The sequence below is a fragment of the Triticum aestivum genome, chromosome 6B (assembly GCF_018294505.1).
Source record: "Triticum aestivum cultivar Chinese Spring chromosome 6B, IWGSC CS RefSeq v2.1, whole genome shotgun sequence".
Taxonomy (NCBI): Eukaryota; Viridiplantae; Streptophyta; class Magnoliopsida; order Poales; family Poaceae; genus Triticum; species Triticum aestivum.
Genome location: NC_057810.1, coordinates 471,548,509 through 471,568,914, shown reverse-complemented (window position 1 = coordinate 471,568,914; position 20,406 = coordinate 471,548,509). Strand labels below are relative to the sequence as shown.

The 20,406-nt window shown below is 40.9% G+C and overlaps 1 protein-coding gene across 4 annotated transcripts; it reads left to right on the top strand.

Moving 5' to 3' along the window:
• Nucleotides 1-2,180: 2,180 nt before the first annotated feature.
• Nucleotides 2,181-11,642, top strand: LOC123137527 (uncharacterized). Of its 4 annotated transcripts, XM_044557314.1 has the most exons (18): nt 2,181-2,423; nt 6,193-6,335; nt 6,434-6,598; nt 6,689-6,825; nt 6,928-7,188; nt 7,298-7,437; nt 8,291-8,334; nt 8,466-8,546; nt 8,629-8,697; nt 8,794-8,967; nt 9,043-9,185; nt 9,270-9,575; nt 9,683-9,876; nt 9,969-10,019; nt 10,859-11,042; nt 11,174-11,254; nt 11,337-11,405; nt 11,502-11,642. In XM_044557314.1, exons 2-15 carry the CDS (start codon nt 6,203-6,205, stop codon nt 10,872-10,874), a joined length of 1,914 nt encoding a protein of 637 aa, XP_044413249.1. In that variant the 5' UTR covers nt 2,181-2,423; nt 6,193-6,202; the 3' UTR covers nt 10,875-11,042; nt 11,174-11,254; nt 11,337-11,405; nt 11,502-11,642. The 4 variants fall into 4 exon arrangements, with proteins under 4 accessions (XP_044413249.1, XP_044413251.1, XP_044413247.1 ...); XM_044557316.1 differs by lacking the exons at nt 11,337-11,405; nt 11,502-11,642 and having other exon boundaries at nt 11,174-11,270; XM_044557312.1 differs by lacking the exons at nt 10,859-11,042; nt 11,174-11,254; nt 11,337-11,405; nt 11,502-11,642 and having other exon boundaries at nt 9,969-10,222.
• The last annotated feature ends 8,764 nt before the right edge of the window (nt 11,643-20,406 follow it).

The following is a 20,406-nucleotide window of genomic DNA, read 5'->3' as shown; positions in this document are numbered from 1 at the left end:
ATATAAAAATAATTTAATTCTCAATTGTCATTGGGGCTTATTAATTTCTAAAATTTCTAATGTATTATAGTAATCAATTTCAAAATATGGAGAGTCAAAAAGATAGACCCATTTGGAAATAGATATAGGGAAATAATCATGTTTTTTGTGAGGATGCAGGAAGTTCATTAAGATTCATATATAAAGGTTACAATAGTGTACTTCCTTCGTTCACTAATATAAGATGTTTTAAATATTTTTATAAAGACTACATATGAACTAAAATGAGTGAAGAAACACATCAAAACACGTCTATATACATCCGATTAAGAAATAAGCTAGAACTCCCTATAATTTGGAATGGAGGGAGTATATTCATGGGTAGCAATAATTAAACACTCAAAGAATATGTCTCAAATTCCAGAATAAAGCACTCGGTCAAACTTCATCATACGCCCCTTCCTATCCCACAACCCTTCCACCAGATGGCAACGGAATATACATATACAACACCCCTTAATAACATATAATCTCCAGGGAGATCTCCCTCAAAAAAAAAAAAATTCCAAGGAGATCGAGTTCGTGCGTCTCTCTTTCTTTTAGTAACAAAAAAGTACTTGTTGTCAGTGTGTGTATAAGTCAAGTCCTTCTGCTTGGGCCAAGCCCAAAAATAGTGCAAAAAACAAATACAAATGAAATATAATTTTCCAAAAAATGTTCATCACCAAAAAATTGAATCAATTTTTAGAAAATGTTCTAAAAAAATTGCAAAAAATATACCTTTTTAAAAACAAATCGTGTTTTTCTGAACAAGAAAAAATAAAATCAATTGAAAGACTATTCCATGCAGAACTACTCTTTCGTCGGATGAAAGTGCGGAGCTGAATTAGGTCTTGACGAACGCCATTAGGGTGGTTTCTTGACATCTGATTTTTATGGTCCAAAATGCTATGCTTGTAAACTTATATCTGGCGTTAGCCAACACTCGATATAAAAAGTGTTGCATAGTTGCCCGTTGCAACGCACGGGCATTTGTACTATCTCTTTTTCTTCTTTATTCATTGCAACGGAAGAGAAAACATAACACACACTCTTAACCCAACAACCGTCACTCAAGATCACAATAGGTCCATCTCCTTTATTTTCGCGAGATATCATATTTGTGTTGCCGCTTATCCTCTATTAGGTAGAGATATAGCAAATATGCCCATGCATTGCAATGGGGAAAAACAATTAGACTATGTCAGGATGAGATAAGGACTTTTAAAATGTCATGTCATAAACTACGTCTCATCTTGACCTAGCATTGCGCCATAGAAAGTTGTGTCAATTTTTCTGGAGCAAGCATTGTATAGAACACAACAACCCTTTTTTAACCGATGCGTCATGGACTAAATAAAATCATAAAACAACCTCTATTATCCCCTAAAAAATATTTAACCGATGCAAACATTTTCTAAAATTTTATGGACATAATTTTCAAATTGTTAAATATGTTTTGAATTCACGATCACCTTTTAAAAATCATGAATATTTGTTTTGAAATAATGTTTTTATACTATGCAAACAGTTTCTTAATCTTATTTATTTTATGATTTCTCTACCATTTTCTGAATTCGCGAACATTTTACGATTTCTATACAAAATTCAACTCACAACCTTTTAAAATTTGGAATTTTTCCGTTGAATTTAAAAGAGAAAAACATAAACAAAAATAAGAAGAAAAAAAGTACAAAAAAAGGAAAAGAAAACAGAATGGAGACATCACATCTGTAACATGTGCGGGAGAAGGACGACCCCTTGCAGAAAAAAAAAAGAGAAAAGGAGCGAACTGGGATCGAACCCAGGTCTCCCAGTGTCGAAGCACAGACCAGTGCGGCACTCATCTGCTTGTGATTTATTCTGTAATAACCAAACCCGGCGGCGGCCTTCAAGAAAAAAAAAACTGAATCGTTTTTTTCACTTATAGGTGGCATAGTGGGTAATTTAGGGCAATTTCGAGGGTAGTTTTTATGACGTACGGCAGAAACCCAATTCTTTTTATTATTATATTATATTATTAATTATTAATTATTATTATTATTATTATATTATTATTATTATTATTATTATTATTATAAAAATTAAAAAAAATTAAAATAAAATTAAATAAAAAAAAATTAAAAAAATTAATAATAATTAGGTAGAGAGGTAGAGAGGTAGAGATAGAGATAGAGAGGTAGAGAAAAGCGATTCTTCAGTCCGAACCAAGTTCGTATCGCTTAGTCTTTAACTTAAATTATAAAATAGAAAGTCTTTTCTCTTAACCCTAGATAGAAGATCCCCAATTCGCCGAATCTCTCGGCAACGCGCCTAGACCCCTGATTCTCTCGGCGACGCGCTCGGCAGATCTATCCGGGACGACCCTCGCATCCCCGTCGTGCGGGCGGTGGTGGATCAGTCGGGTAAGCTGTATCTGTTTTTATATGGGTAATTTTCTCATGTGCTCGGGGTTGATTTGAATCGGGGTTTCGAGTTGAGTTTTGGTTGATTTGAAACGGAATTCCTTGGGTTCCGAAATTGATCTCAAGCGAGGGTTCGAATTGAGTCCTTGATTATTCTGAATTGGGGATTCGAATTTTTTATTGTTCTGAATCGGGGGAAGTTGTGGGACATATTCTGCACGCACACACATCAACATGTCATGTGATTCGAAGTTAAAAAATTGTGATGGCACATCTAGCTGAGAGTGATTTCTGTCGCAGCAAATACGATTGTGTGTTGTGAATTTGGCGATGTACAATGTTCATGACATTCCCATTAGAAATTTATTGAAAATTTCCTTGCTTAGCTTACAAGCCAAATTAGCATGATTTTCTCGGAATACTATACTAGATAGCTACTGTTTGAAAATGCTAGCAACCAAATATTAATGTGATTATGCATAGAACGGTACACCCTCCCTGTTTAAGACAACAAAACCACAAAATCATCTCTACTCACAGGTCCGGTGTTCCAGTGGAAGCAGTCACGCACATCACAAGCTACAGGGTACTGGAATATGATATGGATTATGCACCACATCCTCGGTTACACCACATAAAGCACAGTTCGCATCTCCCAGCCAACTTTAGCAGATTGATTCTTCCTCTTAAACACATCCAAAGAAATCTTATTTTGCAAAGGGATCTTGGCCTTCCAAACATCCGTTATCCTCTGTGCGACGGTGAACATGGCTGATTTATCATAGGTAATGGTGAACATGGCTGATTTAGTGAAAGCCCCAACTAGTACTATCTTGGCTCTCTTCAAGGATAATACCTGCTAATTCCTCCTCTGTATAATCTCGTACAATTCCCTCTTTCCAAAGTATGTCCTGAAATTTAAACCCTGTAAAAATCATAAAGATATATTTTCCTTACTGTTTTGTATGGCTCCATGGTACTGCACATTCATCGGACACTGACCAAGGCAAGGATCAGTCAAAAAGTACACAGATCTACCATTATGGATATTGTTTACCAACCCAGTGTGCAACCAATCCTTGATCAAGTGTTAGCCCTTTCAAAATTGTGAAGCTAAGTCATTGTTAGATTGAAGAAAACAATGCTCGTTTAGCATAAGTTGACGTCCTGATGTGGAGCTACCTGAAAACAGAAAGGCATCAACACATGTAGCAAGGTACTCCCTCCGTTCCGAATTACTTGTCTTGGATTTGTGCTAGATACATCCGTATCTAGACAAATCTAAGACAAGTGAACAAGCTACTCTTTATTTTGGGCTGCACCCACCAAGTTGATGCTCCCATTCTGCAAATTGCCGCGACACATGGTCATAAATTAGGGTCTGCACCTTGCACTTGATTACTTTGCTTGGCGTTGATGATTGGGAGAGTGGTGGCCATGGTGGTTGATTTGGGGCAGCAAAAAGATTCGATTAGGTCATTAGGGGGGAGTGGGGCTGTGGGTGGTGCGTGGCTGTGGGGGAGAAAAAAAACAATTGAGATTTGGGAAATGGGAGAAGAACGAAGAAGAGAGGTGGGTGCTTCGCTTTCAGTTGGCCGTGTACAGTTTGAGGCAGGTGTCAAGTTTAGCTGGGGCCAGGCCAAATAAGTGGGCTGAGTGGTCGACTAAACCTGCATCCCATGGTCTGTTTTTCATAGCTCAGGCCGTGAGTGCAAGGTGCTCACATCAGGTTTTCTGTAGGTGCGAAGCTCTGTTTTCTTGTAGGTTCGAAGTCAGGTTTCCTGTAGATAAGAAGCTTGGGTTTCCTGGAGGAGCCGAGCTCAGATTTTCTGTAGGTGTGAAGCTCGGGAGTCTCAGTGGTGTGAAGCTCAAGTTTTCTGTAGGTGTGGAGCTTGGGTTTGTGGCTTGAAGATTTTCTCAAAGTTTGGAAAAGTGTCCAGCTCGGGAAGAGGAGGCACTCCTTACCCAACCTGTCTGCAACTGGAAATTCCATTTATTCAATTTCTACAGATGTTCCTTATTCTTACGTTTTGAAACCAAGACCTCCCATCTCTTCATGTCTACATAGATCATCAATCTTCACCATTTGGTATTTACCTTCATTGCTGTTCACTAGGTTTACACTAGATTATATTTTCTTGTTTATTAACCCACCTCTCCGCAACAGGAAATTCCATTTATTCAGTAGACAGATTTTCTTTATTCGTACGTTTTGAAACCAAGACCTCCCATCTCTTCAGGTCTATGTAGATCAGCAATCTTCACCATTTGGTATTTACCTTCATCACTATTCACTAGGTTTACACTAGATTATATTTTCTTGTTTATTAACCCACCTCTCCGCAACCGGAAATTCCATTTATTCAGTAGACAGATGTTATTTATTCGTACGTTTTGAAACCAAGACCTCCCATCTCTTCAGGTCTATGTAGATCAGCAATCTTCACCATTTGGTATTTACCTTCATCACTGTTCACTAGGTTTCCACAAGATCATATTTTCTTGTTTATTAACCCACCTCTCCGCAACTGGAAATTCCATTTATTAAGTAGACATAGTTTCTTTATTCTTACGTTGTGAAACCAAGACCTCCCATCTCTTCAGGTCTATGTAGTCATCAATCTTCACCATTTGGTATTTACCTTCATTGCTGTTCACTAGGTTTACACTAGATAATGTTTTCTTGTTTATGAATTCTTTCAATCACACTTTTGTTCTTCTGATCTCATCGATACTCACATTGTTGAGTTATTATTAATTATAACCACCAATCTATAATACATAAATAATTCATCCCCACTATCCTATGTCTCTTGACATGCAGCCTATCCACCTCAGCAGCCTTGCTACATAAGCAATCTACTCTCTTTTTTCTTGGTGTGCAACTTGCCACCTCAGCATTTAAAAAAAATCAAGCGATTCATCTCTGGTAACCAAAGCGGACCATTCTTCCATGACTGTCACTCTTCGTATCCAGTCGTTGTAAAAACCAATAAAGCGGGCCATCTCGCACCCTCGCACCGAAATATTTCCATTTTACACTGATTTGAACACTTGTTTTTTGCCCCATGAATGTACAGTGTTTGATAGTAACTCCGCCTATGTCTTCTCGGCAATCGGCATAGCCGGTCCCAAGCCCGGGTAAAGGAGGAGGGTTGTGATAGGCTTGGCGAGCCAACGTAAAAACTAGCCAGTCCCATAGGTATGAAACCCATTTGAGCGAGAGTAGTACTAGGATGGGTGACCTCCTGGGAAGTCGTCGTGAAAGGGTTTCATATCTAAGGGTTGTGATAGGCTTGGTGAGCCAACGTAAAAACTAGCCAGTCTTTTGGGTATGAAACCCATTTGGGCGAGAGTAGTACTAGGATGGGTGACCTCCTGGGAAGTCCTCGTGAAAGGGTTTCATATCTAGCCTACCCCAACTTTTTTGGGATTAAAGGCTTCGTAAGCAAGCAAGCAATGTACAATGTTTGATAGTGTTGTGTGGCAATGAGATAAATAACAGGTAACAATGCTCGAATAGCTCTCTACTCCCTCCTTCTGGAAATAGCTGTTGCTCAAATGGATGTATCTAAACGTATTTCAGTGCTGGATTCATCCGTTTGAGCGACGGTTATTTCCGGACGGAGGAAGTAATTTTGTATAAGAGGCCAAAAGCCATCAGCTTTGACATGCACATATATTAGCAAACCTTTGGAGCACTGGGAGTGTGATGGCTTTTGCAGCCTTTGTTGCTCTACTAATAATTTCAATTTGCTCTCTGCTTCAGGACCGGAAAGATGCAGAAAAATAAGAGGGCGAGTGGTCACGCAAGTAGCTTGAGAAAGGTGCAAAGCACCATCAAAAAGAAGGAAAAAATTGGAAGTAGTCGCAAAAGAGGCATTACTACTCGGAAAGGACACCTGAGAGAGAGTTAGTCAATGATTTATGACTTCGTTGGATCTTTTCTTGAACTTATATTGCTCTAATAGAGCACTCATCGTTCTGCTGTATCTTTTTTCTTTGATCAGATATATTTGGCTACTCATCGCCTGATCGGGATATTTCTAGCACCAAGTTCGAAGAGCGACAATTTGGCAATGTATATGAACCTGGTCAAGCTGACTGGTGTGAACTAAGTAAAAGACTAGCTTCACATTTGTCTGTGGAAGTTGTCTCACTTGCTTTGTTCGATGGTGATGATGCTACTATATGCTTATGAAAATATCCAAATCTGTACTGAGTCGCCACTTGTTAATTATCAGAAAAAATGTGATCTTGTGCAGGAGATAAGATGTTATATGCATGCACGGGTATAGTTCTACCACGTGGGACATCAAGACTGGACCTAACAAGATTCCTGACTTCATCACAGTTGGTTGCAGTCTTTAATTTTAAAAGAAACAAGGATGATAAATTGAGGGTTTGTGCTCACAACAGTTTTCTCGCCATCTTGCTTTATGCCCTTATTTATTCAAGCTAACCTTGATCACTTCTTGCTGATGTAGTGGTTTTATCACTGTAGGTTTTGGTGCGCCTTCCTGACAAAAAAACTATACCTGGGATCTTAGGACTATATGATAAATGTATTGCTATTGTTACATCCGAATACTTCCAAGATGTTATGCCATTAGACATGTATCAGCAAACATATCTGCCTAATCCTTCGACGATGGTAGCTGGGCGTGCCTGCAATTCAAGCAGTTTGATGGGCACGATTGGGGAGCTGACTGATATAGGAGCTGATTATGAAGATCTTGTGGCCTCTAACTGTCAGATCACAGAGGTATGTTTTTTTTTTCCTTTTTGCAGGATGCAGAATTTGAAACAGATAGTTGCATTATGATATCTGTGGTCTAATGTGACAATGTGTGCATCTTTTTTACTTGTTCTAGGCTGGACTTGGAGGGCCACTCATTGATCTTGCTGGCAATTTTGTTGGGATCAACATTTGTTTTCATGGTGATACGCAAAGGCCTTTGTTTCTACCAAGGATATTGCTTCGTCAACGCTTGGAGCAATATGAGGTGCTCATGTATGTCTTCCTTGCCTAGTGTTATGAGCTATATCTTCTCCAATTAGCTTATCTATATTTGTTCTAAGCCTCCTGCCCTCCTTTCATGTTTCACTTCACCTGTGTAAGGTAATCCTTTTTCTGTTACTAGCAACACTGGCACCCTAGGAGTCTTCACGCATCTCCCTAGCAATGGAGAAGAAAATTAGTAAAAAAAAAGCTTTTCCACATGCCCTCCACTGCACTACCAACTGATCTATCCGTATAGTTAATTTTAGCAAAGGCTGTGTGACAGCAACAATACTACTTCTAGGAGAAGGTACATAAATACTTATCGAGTAAACAAGTATCTCAAGTTCTCAACCCTATAATAATAGTTTTGTTTTCTCAAAATACATAAATACTTGCCATACCCCAAACTGTTGTTTCAATAAATGCCTAGGCATATTTCTGCAACACAGTCTGGAGCTACCCAGACTGTACTTACCTGTAAGTATCATCCTTGAGCCGAAGCTTCTTCAAGCCGCCACCAAGCTTGTTGGAGTGAAAGCTTATTTTTTGAAGCCACCATACCAACATTCTCTGTTTCTAAGTTAGTGTGCTTGTTTCTGAAGTTGCTCTATTTGTCTAAATGAGGGTGAGTTAAAACATCTCATTCAGAATAAAATTTGGACAATATTTCATATTTATAGCTTCTGGATCTGCTCAATCTTTCTGTCTTTCGTTGTATCTTTACTTTTAGGCCCGATTTCCATTTCTTTTTTGCGTATCTTGTTTCCTTTTATACATCGGTTCTATGTGTTGGTAGACTCTTGTTTTGGGGAGTACATCTGTGTATCTATTTATAACAACAGCCCTGCTGTGTCTATTGCAGTCCTGGAAAAGGTTATGGAGAGAAAATGCCACCTTATTGTGCAGGTGAGCATGGCACAATCATTATTATTTTCTAGTCATAATTATCATCATTTCTTTAACATGTAGTCCATGGATATGCTTACCTGTTCTTGATACATTTTTTAGTGTGTCCTCATTCATCTTCTCCATTTTAGGTTTGTTAATGGGAAAAACCAGCAATAGCAGGCAGGGATCTTATGAACCTCCTCCAGGTGCTTCCAGAATAATCCCTTCAGGTGTGAACTATGTGCTATTTTTTTACCTATTGATCATTGCACGGCACATCTGAGTACTAATATTGATCACCTTATACACCAGGATTTATGGATACCTGGGAGTGGCTAGAATCCATGGGCTACCCTAAACCACCACCACTTATGCTGGAATGTATGTTGTTGCTTTTGATGTTGCCGGCTTCTGCATTGTGCATTTTCATATAACTATTGTAGCAATAACTAATTCTGTGCTTGTTTCTTTGAACAGTGAATGGGCGCCTGGTTAGGACATTTGAGGAAGTGTTTGGTTGGTTACATGCTTGGAAAGGTTATAAAAACTTCGATATGTTGCACGGTCATGGAAAGAATGCCTGGCAGAGGCTTGATAAGAAGATAGTTGCAACTATATCCAATCGTGTTATCTCACTTGTTTCGTTCAATGGTGATTTTAACAGTTGAACCGTTACTTTTTTCCTACCTAGTATTTCATCCTAACGACCAAACTTGTCATATGTAGGAGAGGGTACGAGTTTTTTTTCATGCTCAGGCTTCCTTATAAGGGGTCCGCCAAGAAAAGGGCACACACGCAATGTGATTGTGACTTCGGCCAGTTTGGTTAGAACTTGTGATGTTACAGACAAATTTGATGAGAATATGAGGGTTGGTGCTCCTACCTCCTTGTCGATTTTCCTCCGTCTTCAGGTTAAATACAAGGTGTAACAGTTGAGTTCACTTCACCTGCAGATTGAGGTGTTTCTCCCACCGAATCAGCGCTTGAATGGGACACTGGAATCATATCATTCCGGATATAATATTGCTATTGTCACTGTTAAGGGTTTGCGTGATATTTGTCCAGAAGATATGAAATTTGATGATCCCATGAGTAACCAAGAGAATCCTTTACCCAGAAGGGTGGTAGCTATAGGGCGTGAGCCCAAAGGAGTGTTATGTGCCTCAATGGGTGAACCTATACTTTGTGATGAAGACCTGCACTGGCCTAGCACATTTGGTTGCCAGCAACTTAAGCTGTCCAATTGTAAAATCTCGAAGGTATGCCGGTGAAGTTCTCTTGCCTTTCATACCCAGGGGTTTGTGACTTTACCCTACCAATGCATGTACTAACCTAGCTTATTTTATGACTGCTGTTTTTGTACAAGGTTGGTATTGGAGGCCCCCTGATAAACTTCTTTAATGGGCGTCTTGTTGGCATGAACTTTTGTGATGGAAGGCCTGATAGAACTCCCTACCTGCCTTGTAAGCAAATTCGTGAAGTCTTACATAGCACATGGCGCTTAACTACCGACCGCTCTGTGCTCAGATTGGACAAACCAGATGTGAACAACAAATGCAGGTATTCTTATGGTTTCTCAGTGCCATATGTTTGTTCGTAGTGTTCAATTACTCAGCACCTGGCTTACATTGGAAACAAAATTTGGATTGCAGATGGCCAGTGCCCAAGCCATATTGGTATCACGGTCTTCTCGAGATGAATAGGTTTGGTCCGATGCCCATGATAGGATGGGCTCGCCAGTAGGCTCGCACCACATACTGTTAATTGAAGTTTATGTCTACCGCTTATTCCCTGTTTGTAACAAAGTACTGCGTTCCTAAATATAAGACCTTTTAGAGATTCCAATATGGACTACAAAGCAAAATGAGTGAATCTACACTATAAAATATGTTTATATACATCCGTATGTAGTTTGTATTTAAATCTCTAAGAGTATCTCCAACAGACGTGCGGTTGCGCGGGGCGTTAATTTTTTTTTTGCAGCGCCAAAATAGCGTTTTTAGGCCCTGTATAATGCAAGGTGCTTGGGATAGGTGCTTTAGAGAAATAAATCAATTTTTCTCTGAGCACCGGTGCTTATTTGTAGAGGGTAGACGCTTAACTAAACGTCTGTCCTATAGAAATAAGCATAGGTGCTTAAGAAAAATTTGGTTTATTTAACTAAGTATCTCCCTAAGCACCTCCCATTGTACAAGGCCTTGGTGCGCTTGGCAGGTGTTTTGCTTTACTAGAGGCGTTATATATTGCAGGTCTCTAGCAGGCGTGGTAACACGTCTAGCACAAACAACATTTTTTCTTCAACATAGAACCAAGAAGATCGAACACATAAAATAAATTAATAATAAATAGTTCATGAACAATGCAACAAATAGTTATTACAACTCAAACAAATAGTTTATCTTTCAATACAACAAACAGTTCATGAACAATGCAACAAATAGTCAATAATACGACAAACATACATCAAACTAATTTTGTCGCCCATTTCATGACCACCACTCCTCGACCAAATCCTTTTGATGGTCATCATGCGTTTTGGCAGGTTGAATGGCATGTGATGCGTTTTTGAGTGAAGGATTAGGTATAACTGATGATAGGAGGCAATAAAGCGGGCCACCCGCACAGACCCCCTCTGCACTCGCACTGGATGTCCCAACAACAGCCCTGCTGTGTCTATTGCAGTCCTGGAAAAGGTTATGGAGAGAAAATGCCACCTTATTGTGCAGGTGAGCATGGCACAATCATTATTATTTTCTAGTCATAATTATCATCATTTCTTTAACATGTAGTCCATGGATATGCTTACCTGTTCTTGATACATTTTTTAGTGTGTCCTCATTCATCTTCTCCATTTTAGGTTTGTCAATGGGAAAAACCAGCAATAGCAGGCAGGGATCTTATGAACCTCCTCCAGGTGCTTCCAGAATAATCCCTTCAGGTGTGAACTATGTGCTATCTTTTTACCTATTGATCATTGCACGGCACATCTGAGTACTAATATTGATCACCTTATACACCAGGATTTATGGATACCTGGGAGTGGCTAGAATCCATGGGCTACCCTAAACCACCACCACTTATGCTGGAATGTATGTTGTTGCTTTTGATGTTGCCGGCTTCTGCATTGTGCATTTTCATATAACTATTGTAGCAATAACTAATTCTGTGCTTGTTTCTTTGAACAGTGAATGGGCGCCTGGTTAGGACATTTGAGGAAGTGTTTGGTTGGTTACATGCTTGGAAAGGTTATAAAAACTTCGATATGTTGCACGGTCATGGAAAGAATGCCTGGCAGAGGCTTGATAAGAAGATAGTTGCAACTATATCCAATCGTGTTATCTCACTTGTTTCGTTCAATGGTGATTTTAACAGTTGAACCGTTACTTTTTTCCTACCTAGTATTTCATCCTAACGACCAAACTTGTCATATGTAGGAGAGGGTACGAGTTTTTTTTCATGCTCAGGCTTCCTTATAAGGGGTCCGCCAAGAAAAGGGCGCACACGCAATGTGATTGTGACTTCGGCCAGTTTGGTTAGAACTTGTGATGTTACAGACAAATTTGATGAGAATATGAGGGTTGGTGCTCCTACCTCCTTGTCGATTTTCCTCCGTCTTCAGGTTAAATACAAGGTGTAACAGTTGAGTTCACTTCACCTGCAGATTGAGGTGTTTCTCCCACCGAATCAGCGCTTGAATGGGACACTGGAATCATATCATTCCGGATATAATATTGCTATTGTCACCGTTAAGGGTTTGCGTGATATTTGTCCAGAAGATATGAAATTTGATGATCCCATGAGTAACCAAGAGAATCCTTTACCCAGAAGGGTGGTAGCTATAGGGCGTGAGCCCAAAGGAGTGTTATGTGCCTCAATGGGTATACTTTGTGATGAAGACCTGCACTGGCCTAGCACATTTGGTTGCCAGCAACTTAAGCTGTCCAATTGTAAAATCTCGAAGGTATGCCGGTGAAGTTCTCTTGCCTTTCATACCCAGGGGTTTGTGACTTTACCCTACCAATGCATGTACTAACCTAGCTTATTTTATGACTGCTGTTTTTGTACAAGGTTGGTATTGGAGGCCCCCTGATAAACTTCTTTAATGGGCGTCTTGTTGGCATGAACTTTTGTGATGGAAGGCCTGATAGAACTCCCTACCTGCCTTGTAAGCAAATTCGTGAAGTCTTACATAGCACATGGCGCTTAACTACCGACCGCTCTGTGCTCAGATTGGACAAACCAGATGTGAACAACAAATGCAGGTATTCTTATGGTTTCTCAGTGCCATATGTTTGTTCGTAGTGTTCAATTACTCAGCACCTGGCTTACATTGGAAACAAAATTTGGATTGCAGATGGCCAGTGCCCAAGCCATATTGGTATCACGGTCTTCTCGAGATGAATAGGTTTGGTCCGATGCCCATGATAGGATGGGCTCGCCAGTAGGCTCGCACCACATACTGTTAATTGAAGTTTATGTCTACCGCTTATTCCCTGTTTGTAACAAAGTACTGCGTTCCTAAATATAAGACCTTTTAGAGATTCCAATATGGACTACAAAGCAAAATGAGTGAATCTACACTATAAAATATGTTTATATACATCCGTATGTAGTTTGTATTTAAATCTCTAAGAGTATCTCCAACAGACGTGCGGTTGCGCGGGGCGTTAATTTTTTTTTTGCAGCGCCAAAATAGCGTTTTAGGCCCTGTATAATGCAAGGTGCTTGGGATAGGTGCTTTAGAGAAATAAATCAATTTTCTCTGAGCACCGGTGCTTATTTGTAGAGGGTAGACGCTTAACTAAACGTCTGTCCTATAGAAATAAGCATAGGTGCTTAAGAAAAATTTGGTTTATTTAACTAAGTATCTCCCTAAGCACCTCCCATTGTACAAGGCCTTGGTGCGCTTGGCAGGTGTTTTGCTTTACTAGAGGCGTTATATATTGCAGGTCTCTAGCAGGCGTGGTAACACGTCTAGCACAAACAACATTTTTCTTCAACATAGAACCAAGAAGATCGAACACATAAAATAAATTAATAATAAATAGTTCATGAACAATGCAACAAATAGTTATTACAACTCAAACAAATAGTTTATCTTTCAATACAACAAACAGTTCATGAACAATGCAACAAATAGTCAATAATACGACAAACATACATCAAACTAATTTTGTCGCCCATTTCATGACCACCACTCCTCGACCAAATCCTTTTGATGGTCATCATGCGTTTTGGCAGGTTGAATGGCATGTGATGCGTTTTTGAGTGAAGGATTAGGTATAACTGATGATAGGAGGCAATAAAGCGGGCCACCCGCACAGACCCCCTCTGCACTCGCACTGGATGTCCCAACAACTCATACCGAGAATAGTCTAAATCTTGCCTACGCTCATTCTTGATGATCATGTTATGCATGATCACACAAATGTTCATGATGTATCAAAGAATTTTTTGATCCCAAAATCTAGCCGGTCCTCTGATAGTAGCAAATTGGGCTTACAAAATTCGAAAAGCTCTCTACATCTTTCCCAGCCGCCGCCTGAGCATTGTGGAAATCAAGATTTTTCTTATCTTGCGGTGTCGTCAACGGCTTCCCAAATGTTTGTCACCTGGGTAGATACCATTCGCATAGTAGCCATAGTTGTATGTATGATCATTTGTTACAAACTCCACCGGTGGAGTTTACTATTTACAATCCTATTCATGAGTGGTGACCGTTAAGAATATTGATGTCATTGCAAGATCCAAGCATTTAAAAATAACATGCCAAATTCAATTCTTCTAATCGGCCACCGCTTCAAGGATTATAGTGGAACCCTTTTTCTGGCCGTGGAATTGTCCATGCCATGCCTTAGGACAATTCTTCCAACTTCAATGCATGCAATCTATTGAGCCAAGCATACCTGGAAACGCGCGAGCTTTGTTCATCTTCAAAAGCCTTACGGTGTCTTCAGCATTGAAAGCTCTCAAATATTCCAGACCAAACACTCATAATTCCAACTGCGAAGCGCTTGACACACATGATGGCTTGACTCTCACCCATGACCAAGTGGTTATCAACTAGATCCGTCGGAATACCGTATGCCAACATAAGCAAAGTGACGGTCATCTTTTAAAAGGTGCTATGCCCGAGTTCTTCAGCAGCATTCCTCCTTTGCTGAAAAACCTGATCATGGCTCGCCAGTTTCTCCGCAATGTGTTTGAACAACTCGATGCTCATTCTAAAACGGCGCCGAAAGTAGGACTCGGGGTATGTGGGATTCTCCACAAAATTGTTCCTCATCAATCTGTTGTGGTCATTGATCCTTTCCCTTCATAATTTTTGACGACCAATAACCGAACCATCGTGCTTTGGCTTTCTATTGACGTGCATAGCTAGGATCACTACGACATCCTCCTCCACTTGAAGATCAAATTCTTCATTGGAAGAACCGCAGGATGAACTCATCTACAAAGTTGAATTTAAACTAATTTAAAACTACAAACAACATGCACCAAATTCATCTACAAATATAAAGTTAGAAGCAATATATACCTTGCAAGCGTTCTGTCAAACACCCTGTGGACGCCGAGCTACAAACGGCCGCCGGGCGCTATTCGTCGGAGGAACGGGGTGCTCGAGGGGCCGTGGCGAGGAAAGAAGGTGGAGGAAGCAGCAGCGGCACGCTGGGGATAGGCGGGGAAGCGTTGACGGGTCGCCGGAGCGAATGGAAAAGGTGCGGGTGGAGGCGCCAGCACATGAAGGTTTCAGATCCGGTGGTTGGTGAGATTCGCACCAAATAAGTAGCGGGCGATGCCGTTTTCCCCAGCGCGCTGGACCTACTTTGCCGCGCGCGGGATTTTAGCTCGTTTGCTGAAGCGTCAGTTTTGGTCGCGCGTGCAATATAGTTGTCTTTTGAAGCGCGCGGCTAATGTACCGCGTCTAGGGCAGCGTGATCTGAATGATATTCAGAAATCAACTCGAAAACTAGTTATGGTTAAACCTCCTGTGGCGGGTGCATTTGAAACTTCTGGGACGTAGGAGAGATGTTTTGAAGCACTGACGTTTTATGTGGTCTTGTCTGTCTCCGTCCTGAACATCAGCAATGTCCTCTATTATTGAATCTTTTATTTTAAATATCACTTTATCCACAACTATAACCCAGAACCCAGATATTGCACATTTTTGTATTGCTGGTGGTAACAAAATAGTTTTCTTTTAAAGAAACACCCTACGCTTATGTATATGCATGCACACTCACCAAGCACGTACTACATATATGCTACCAATAGAGCATCTCCAACGGATAATGTAAAAAGTGGTGCCCAAAAAATAGTTTTAGGCTAGAAGAGAATGTTTTGGAATATTTCTTCCCAAGATGTTTTTTTACAACTAAAGTTGCCATGAAAAAAGAAACCCTAAAAAAGGAAACTTGTCATCCGAAAAGAAAGTTGCCATGCTTGACAACTAAAGATGTCATCCTTGCGTCACTAATCTTGCCATAAAAAATGTTTATAGTTGCAATGTGTTTGTGCCACGCGTGTGACACTTATCAGGGTCATATTTCTTTGATACCAGATGCCCTAAAAATGAAATCCTAAACTTTCAAACTTTACTAACATGATAATTGTGTATTCTGAAATTATGAACTCTATTATATGGAATGTTCAACATTAAACATTAAAATAACAGTTAAATAGTATTACTTCCGTCTCAAAATTACTCGTCTTAGACTTTTCTAGACAACAAGTAATTTGGGATGGAGGGAGAAGACTGACTACTACGGACACACTACATAAGTGTAGTACTACTATTTATGTATTCACCTGAGTCGGTGACGATCAAGGGGCCTACCTTGTGGTCATTGCCGGTAGGCGGCTTCACCTCCTTGTCGAAGAGCTCATCAACCTCAGTGTAACACCCCAGTAGTTCAACTACACTAAACACACACTATTGGATCCATGTCATCGCAAATGATTTGCTAAACCTCACTTTCATCCAAACCGAGTTCAAATTTAAAATTTAAGATAAAGTCAAAAATAAAGGTTCTTCAAACTGCAAAACTAAAAATGTTCATTGTATTAAAAATAATAAATGATTATTTTTCATGGTGAAACCAACATTTTATAAAGTGGTTAGCTGCCCTAAAATAAATAAAACAGGGGCTAAACCAATTATTTAAATTGTCTTAAAATGCAAACTATTTTAAATAAATTCTCAACACTTTTTGGCTGTGGCAAAATTTACTATATTAATAGTGGGCCAAGTCCCTTATTTTATAAAACTCAAATGTTTTTGGTTTTAAAAGAAAACAGAAATTAAAAGAAAAAAAAGAAAAAGAAGTACATGTGTGTGTGTGTGTGTAGAGCATGGATTTGCTATCCACATTAGGTAGGGTGGTGGTTATCGGAACCGTTCATGCGCTTTGAGATCTGCACCTTCGGGTGGATAAAGTTCTGATTTTCTGAAGTATTGAATTTTGCCATGATGCAAGAGGTAAGCTCAGCAAGCACTTTTATGTAAGTGTAGTTTTCAGAACAAAAGGCTGCCTCACCTTTCTCGCCTGGCTGTGGGCAACAGGAACTATTTCGGGCAAATGTCTACAGTGGCTGATGGAGGTCAATTGCAAAACGTTCTAAGCTGTACGCTGCTGCTATCCCGGCATGAAAACTTTCCGTTTTCGTCTGGCTCTATATACACGGTTCGGCACCGTTTGCACGGCAAATTTGACAATTTTGACTTGTGAATGAAATCATTTCACAAAATGAATTGTCCGTAATTTTTTTTACTCAGCTGACATTTTTGAGTGGCGTCCGACACGAAGACGTCATACTACACTGTGCAGCGCTTGAATGACAGGCGTTGCATGCTAGCCAGCGTCGCACCCGTGTGATCCGAAAATTACTAAGTCAGTGTGCAACGCCTAAGAGCTAGGCGCCACACTACAGTGTAGCGCCTAGCTTCTAGGCGTTGCACTAGTGGTTGATCCGAAAATTACTAAGTCAGTGTGCAGCACCTGAGAGCTATGCGCCACACTATACAGTGTAGCGCCCAGCTTCTAGGCGTTGCACTAGTGGTTGCTTCATTTTGTTATGAAGCAACCACTAGTGCAACGCCTAGAAGCTAGGCGCTACACTGTATGGTGTGGCGCCTAGCTCTTAGGCGCTGCACATTGACTTAATAATTTTTATGCAGTCCGGGGTGCGACGCTCGACAGGCGTGGAGCACCTGTCAGTTAGGCGTTGCACAGTGTAGTGTGATGCCTTTGTGTCGGGTGCCACTCAAAAATGTCAGCTGAGTGAATTTTTCTAGGAGCAGTTCATTTTGTGAAATGATTTTATTCACATGTTAAAATTGTTAAATTAGCCTCTTAATGGTCTCGTTTTATTGCAGCAGGAAAGCCCCCGTTTAATGCAGGCAAAAAAGGTATGCGTGAGTAAATGTCATCCTAGTGGGACGGTGCCCGTCTAGCTGCTGGCAACAACTGACGCCACGGTTCAGCTCTTGCTTTGCATAACAAGATCCTTCCTCACTTGTGCCCCTGCGCTCCACTACCAGTACTATAGTTTCGTCGAAGAATGAAGAGTTTGTGAGGAGATAAATACACTCACGGTCATTGTAGTTGCGACGGAAGTCCGATACGGTCATTGAACTTAGAAATATGGCTGTTACGGTCACTATATACGATGTGACGTGAATGTACGGTCACTGTTGGTCGTATGCGGTGAATAGCCGCTCATTTGACCACTTGTTGACCGTCACGTTCTCAGCTTCGATTAGGCCAATCTTGCGGCGAGCGCTTTAGTGTAAAATCGCCCCACCACCCCACCGCTGTCCGCCCCGCTCCTCTATCTCCCTGCTTGCTCCTCTCTCCCCGTCAAATCCCTAACCCCGCTCCTCTCTCTCCCCGCTCCTCTCTCTCCCCGCTCTTCAATCCCCAGCCAGCATCGCCGCCGCCGCCGAAGATCTGCCCATGTCTGCCGCAAGCTCCTCTAGCGCCGCTGTCCGCCGCAGGGCAATGGCGCTGCCCCTGATCTCCTGCCCCAGCTGCAAGGAGAAGGTGCAGATGTATGTATCGACCACTGAGAAGCACGACGGGTGGGTCTTCTACAGATGCCGCACCCATGGGGTTAGTTCTTCATTTCATTTTTGTATTCGTTGTGTTTGATTTCGATGGAAAGATGCAAGTTTTTGACCTCTGCTACCCAATTTTTGGATAGGTTTCTTGTGATTTCTCGCGTTGGGAGTTGGAGTATGTTGAGTACCTTGTTGACAAACATTACCTCGTCGGAGATGCCGCCGTGGATGCTATTGGTGAGGCGGAGGAGCGAAGGGAGCATCTGATTGCTGCACAGGAACTGGTGCAGATGAATGCACCCATCAGCAGGTCCAACCAGGCTGCAAAGAAGGAAGCAAGTTGTGGGATGAGCAGGCAGCAAGCAATTGCACTGATGATGTTAGGGAGGGAGGTGGTGAAGCTGATGAAGATCTTTGTTGCTGTGGTGGTGCTAGGTGTTGCTGCTGTTGGGTTGATGCTGAAGAAGTGAAGAATTGAAGTGGTGAAGATGTTTCTTTTGGGGATGTTGCTGCATTGATGCTGTGTTGAAGATGCTACTTTTGAGTTCTTGCTGTTGCAATGGTGTAGTAGTGGTTGGTTAGTAGATGATCTCTTACTAGATTATCTGATCTAGTAGTGGTAGGTTAATTTGTGTTGAGGTCATGTAATGGTGTGTAAGCCCAAGTGGACATCCTATGTTGAACCTGTCAATCTATCTATCTATCCTATGCTATGCCATGTGATGGTATTTTGCACTTCAGCTTTTATCATTCTATCCTAGTTATATTGATGTTGGAGTTTTCAGTAAAAGTGATGCAATGATGTATGATATCAATCTATCTGCACTTAACAGTTGAATTGACTAGGAAACTGAGAATAAGTAATGGGCATCATGGATCAACATATTATGATCAGGCAAGGTATCATATTACCATCCATCATCCATAGATAACCAAAAGAGAATACAGTTTTGCAGTACTTTCTTACAATCATCCATCATCCATACAGAACCAACATAGATTATTGCAGTACATAGCCTAAACAAAAGCAAGTTGGCACCATTCATGATCATATGAATAACAAAGACAGTATGATCAGGAAGGTACCAAACACTTTTACTTTGGCAACCTACCTAAAGATATCAAACATTGATGATTTGACAGCCTTTCTTGGACATTCAGCTTCATTCTAGCTAGATTTTCTTTTCGCAGCCAACCTTTTCTCCTGTTCTCTCTGTGCAATTGCCATCACTCTCTCCTGTGCAGCAGCAAGCTTCTTATCTGCTTCTCTTTTAGCAGCAGCCAGTCTCTTCTCCTCTTCTTTTTGTGCAGCAGCAAGTCTCTTCTCATCTTCTTTTTGTGCAGCAGCAAGTCTCTTCTCCTCTTCTTTTTTTGCAGCAGCAAGTCTCTTCTCTCCTGCCTTCTGTGCAACAACAACTTTTTTTTTGCTCTTCTCTCTTTGCAGCAGTTGCTTCCCTCTCTGCCCTCTTTTCTGCCTCCTTCTTCTCAGCAGCAGCTTTCCTCTCTGCTTCTTGCTTGGCTTTCCTCTCAGCAGCTATTGTTTTCTTTGTCTCTTCAATAATTTTTCTTGTCTCAACTTGAACCTTCTTGTTTAATTCTGCTTCTTCTTTCTTCTTGGCAGTTCTCTGCAATGTAGCCAACCTTCTTCTCTCTGCAAGCTCAACTTTCCTCTGTGCAACCTCATGTTTGCTTTTTGCTATCTCTTCAGCTCTCTTCAATTCCTCTTCTCTTCTAGATGCAAGTATTGCCTTCTTCCTCTCCTCTACTTCCCTATCTTTTTGATTCTTCATGGCCTCCAATTTCTGTGCCAACTCACCTGGCCTTATGGTGCTTGAACTAGCTTGGCTCCCTTGGCTTCCATTAGTCTGGTTGAGCAGCACTTGGGCAGCAGTAAGGAAAGCAGAAGCAGGTACTGGCCTTTGTTCCACAACCCTTGCTGTTGGCATCTATGAAGAATGTACATTTGATGAGAACAATAGGATATTCATCTACAAAGAATGTACATTTGATGAGGAGATCAGTAGTACCTG

Bases quoted from the DNA above. Each gene is read 5' to 3' on its own strand.
- LOC123137527 (XM_044557312.1), top strand. From the start codon at position 6,203: ATGCAGAAAAATAAGAGGGCGAGTGGTCACGCAAGTAGCTTGAGAAAG. The intron at 7,189-7,297 runs GTATGTTTTTTT...TACTTGTTCTAG, and splicing joins CTAACTGTCAGATCACAGAG to GCTGGACTTGGAGGGCCACT. The intron at 9,877-9,968 runs GTATTCTTATGG...TTTGGATTGCAG, and splicing joins GATGTGAACAACAAATGCAG to ATGGCCAGTGCCCAAGCCAT.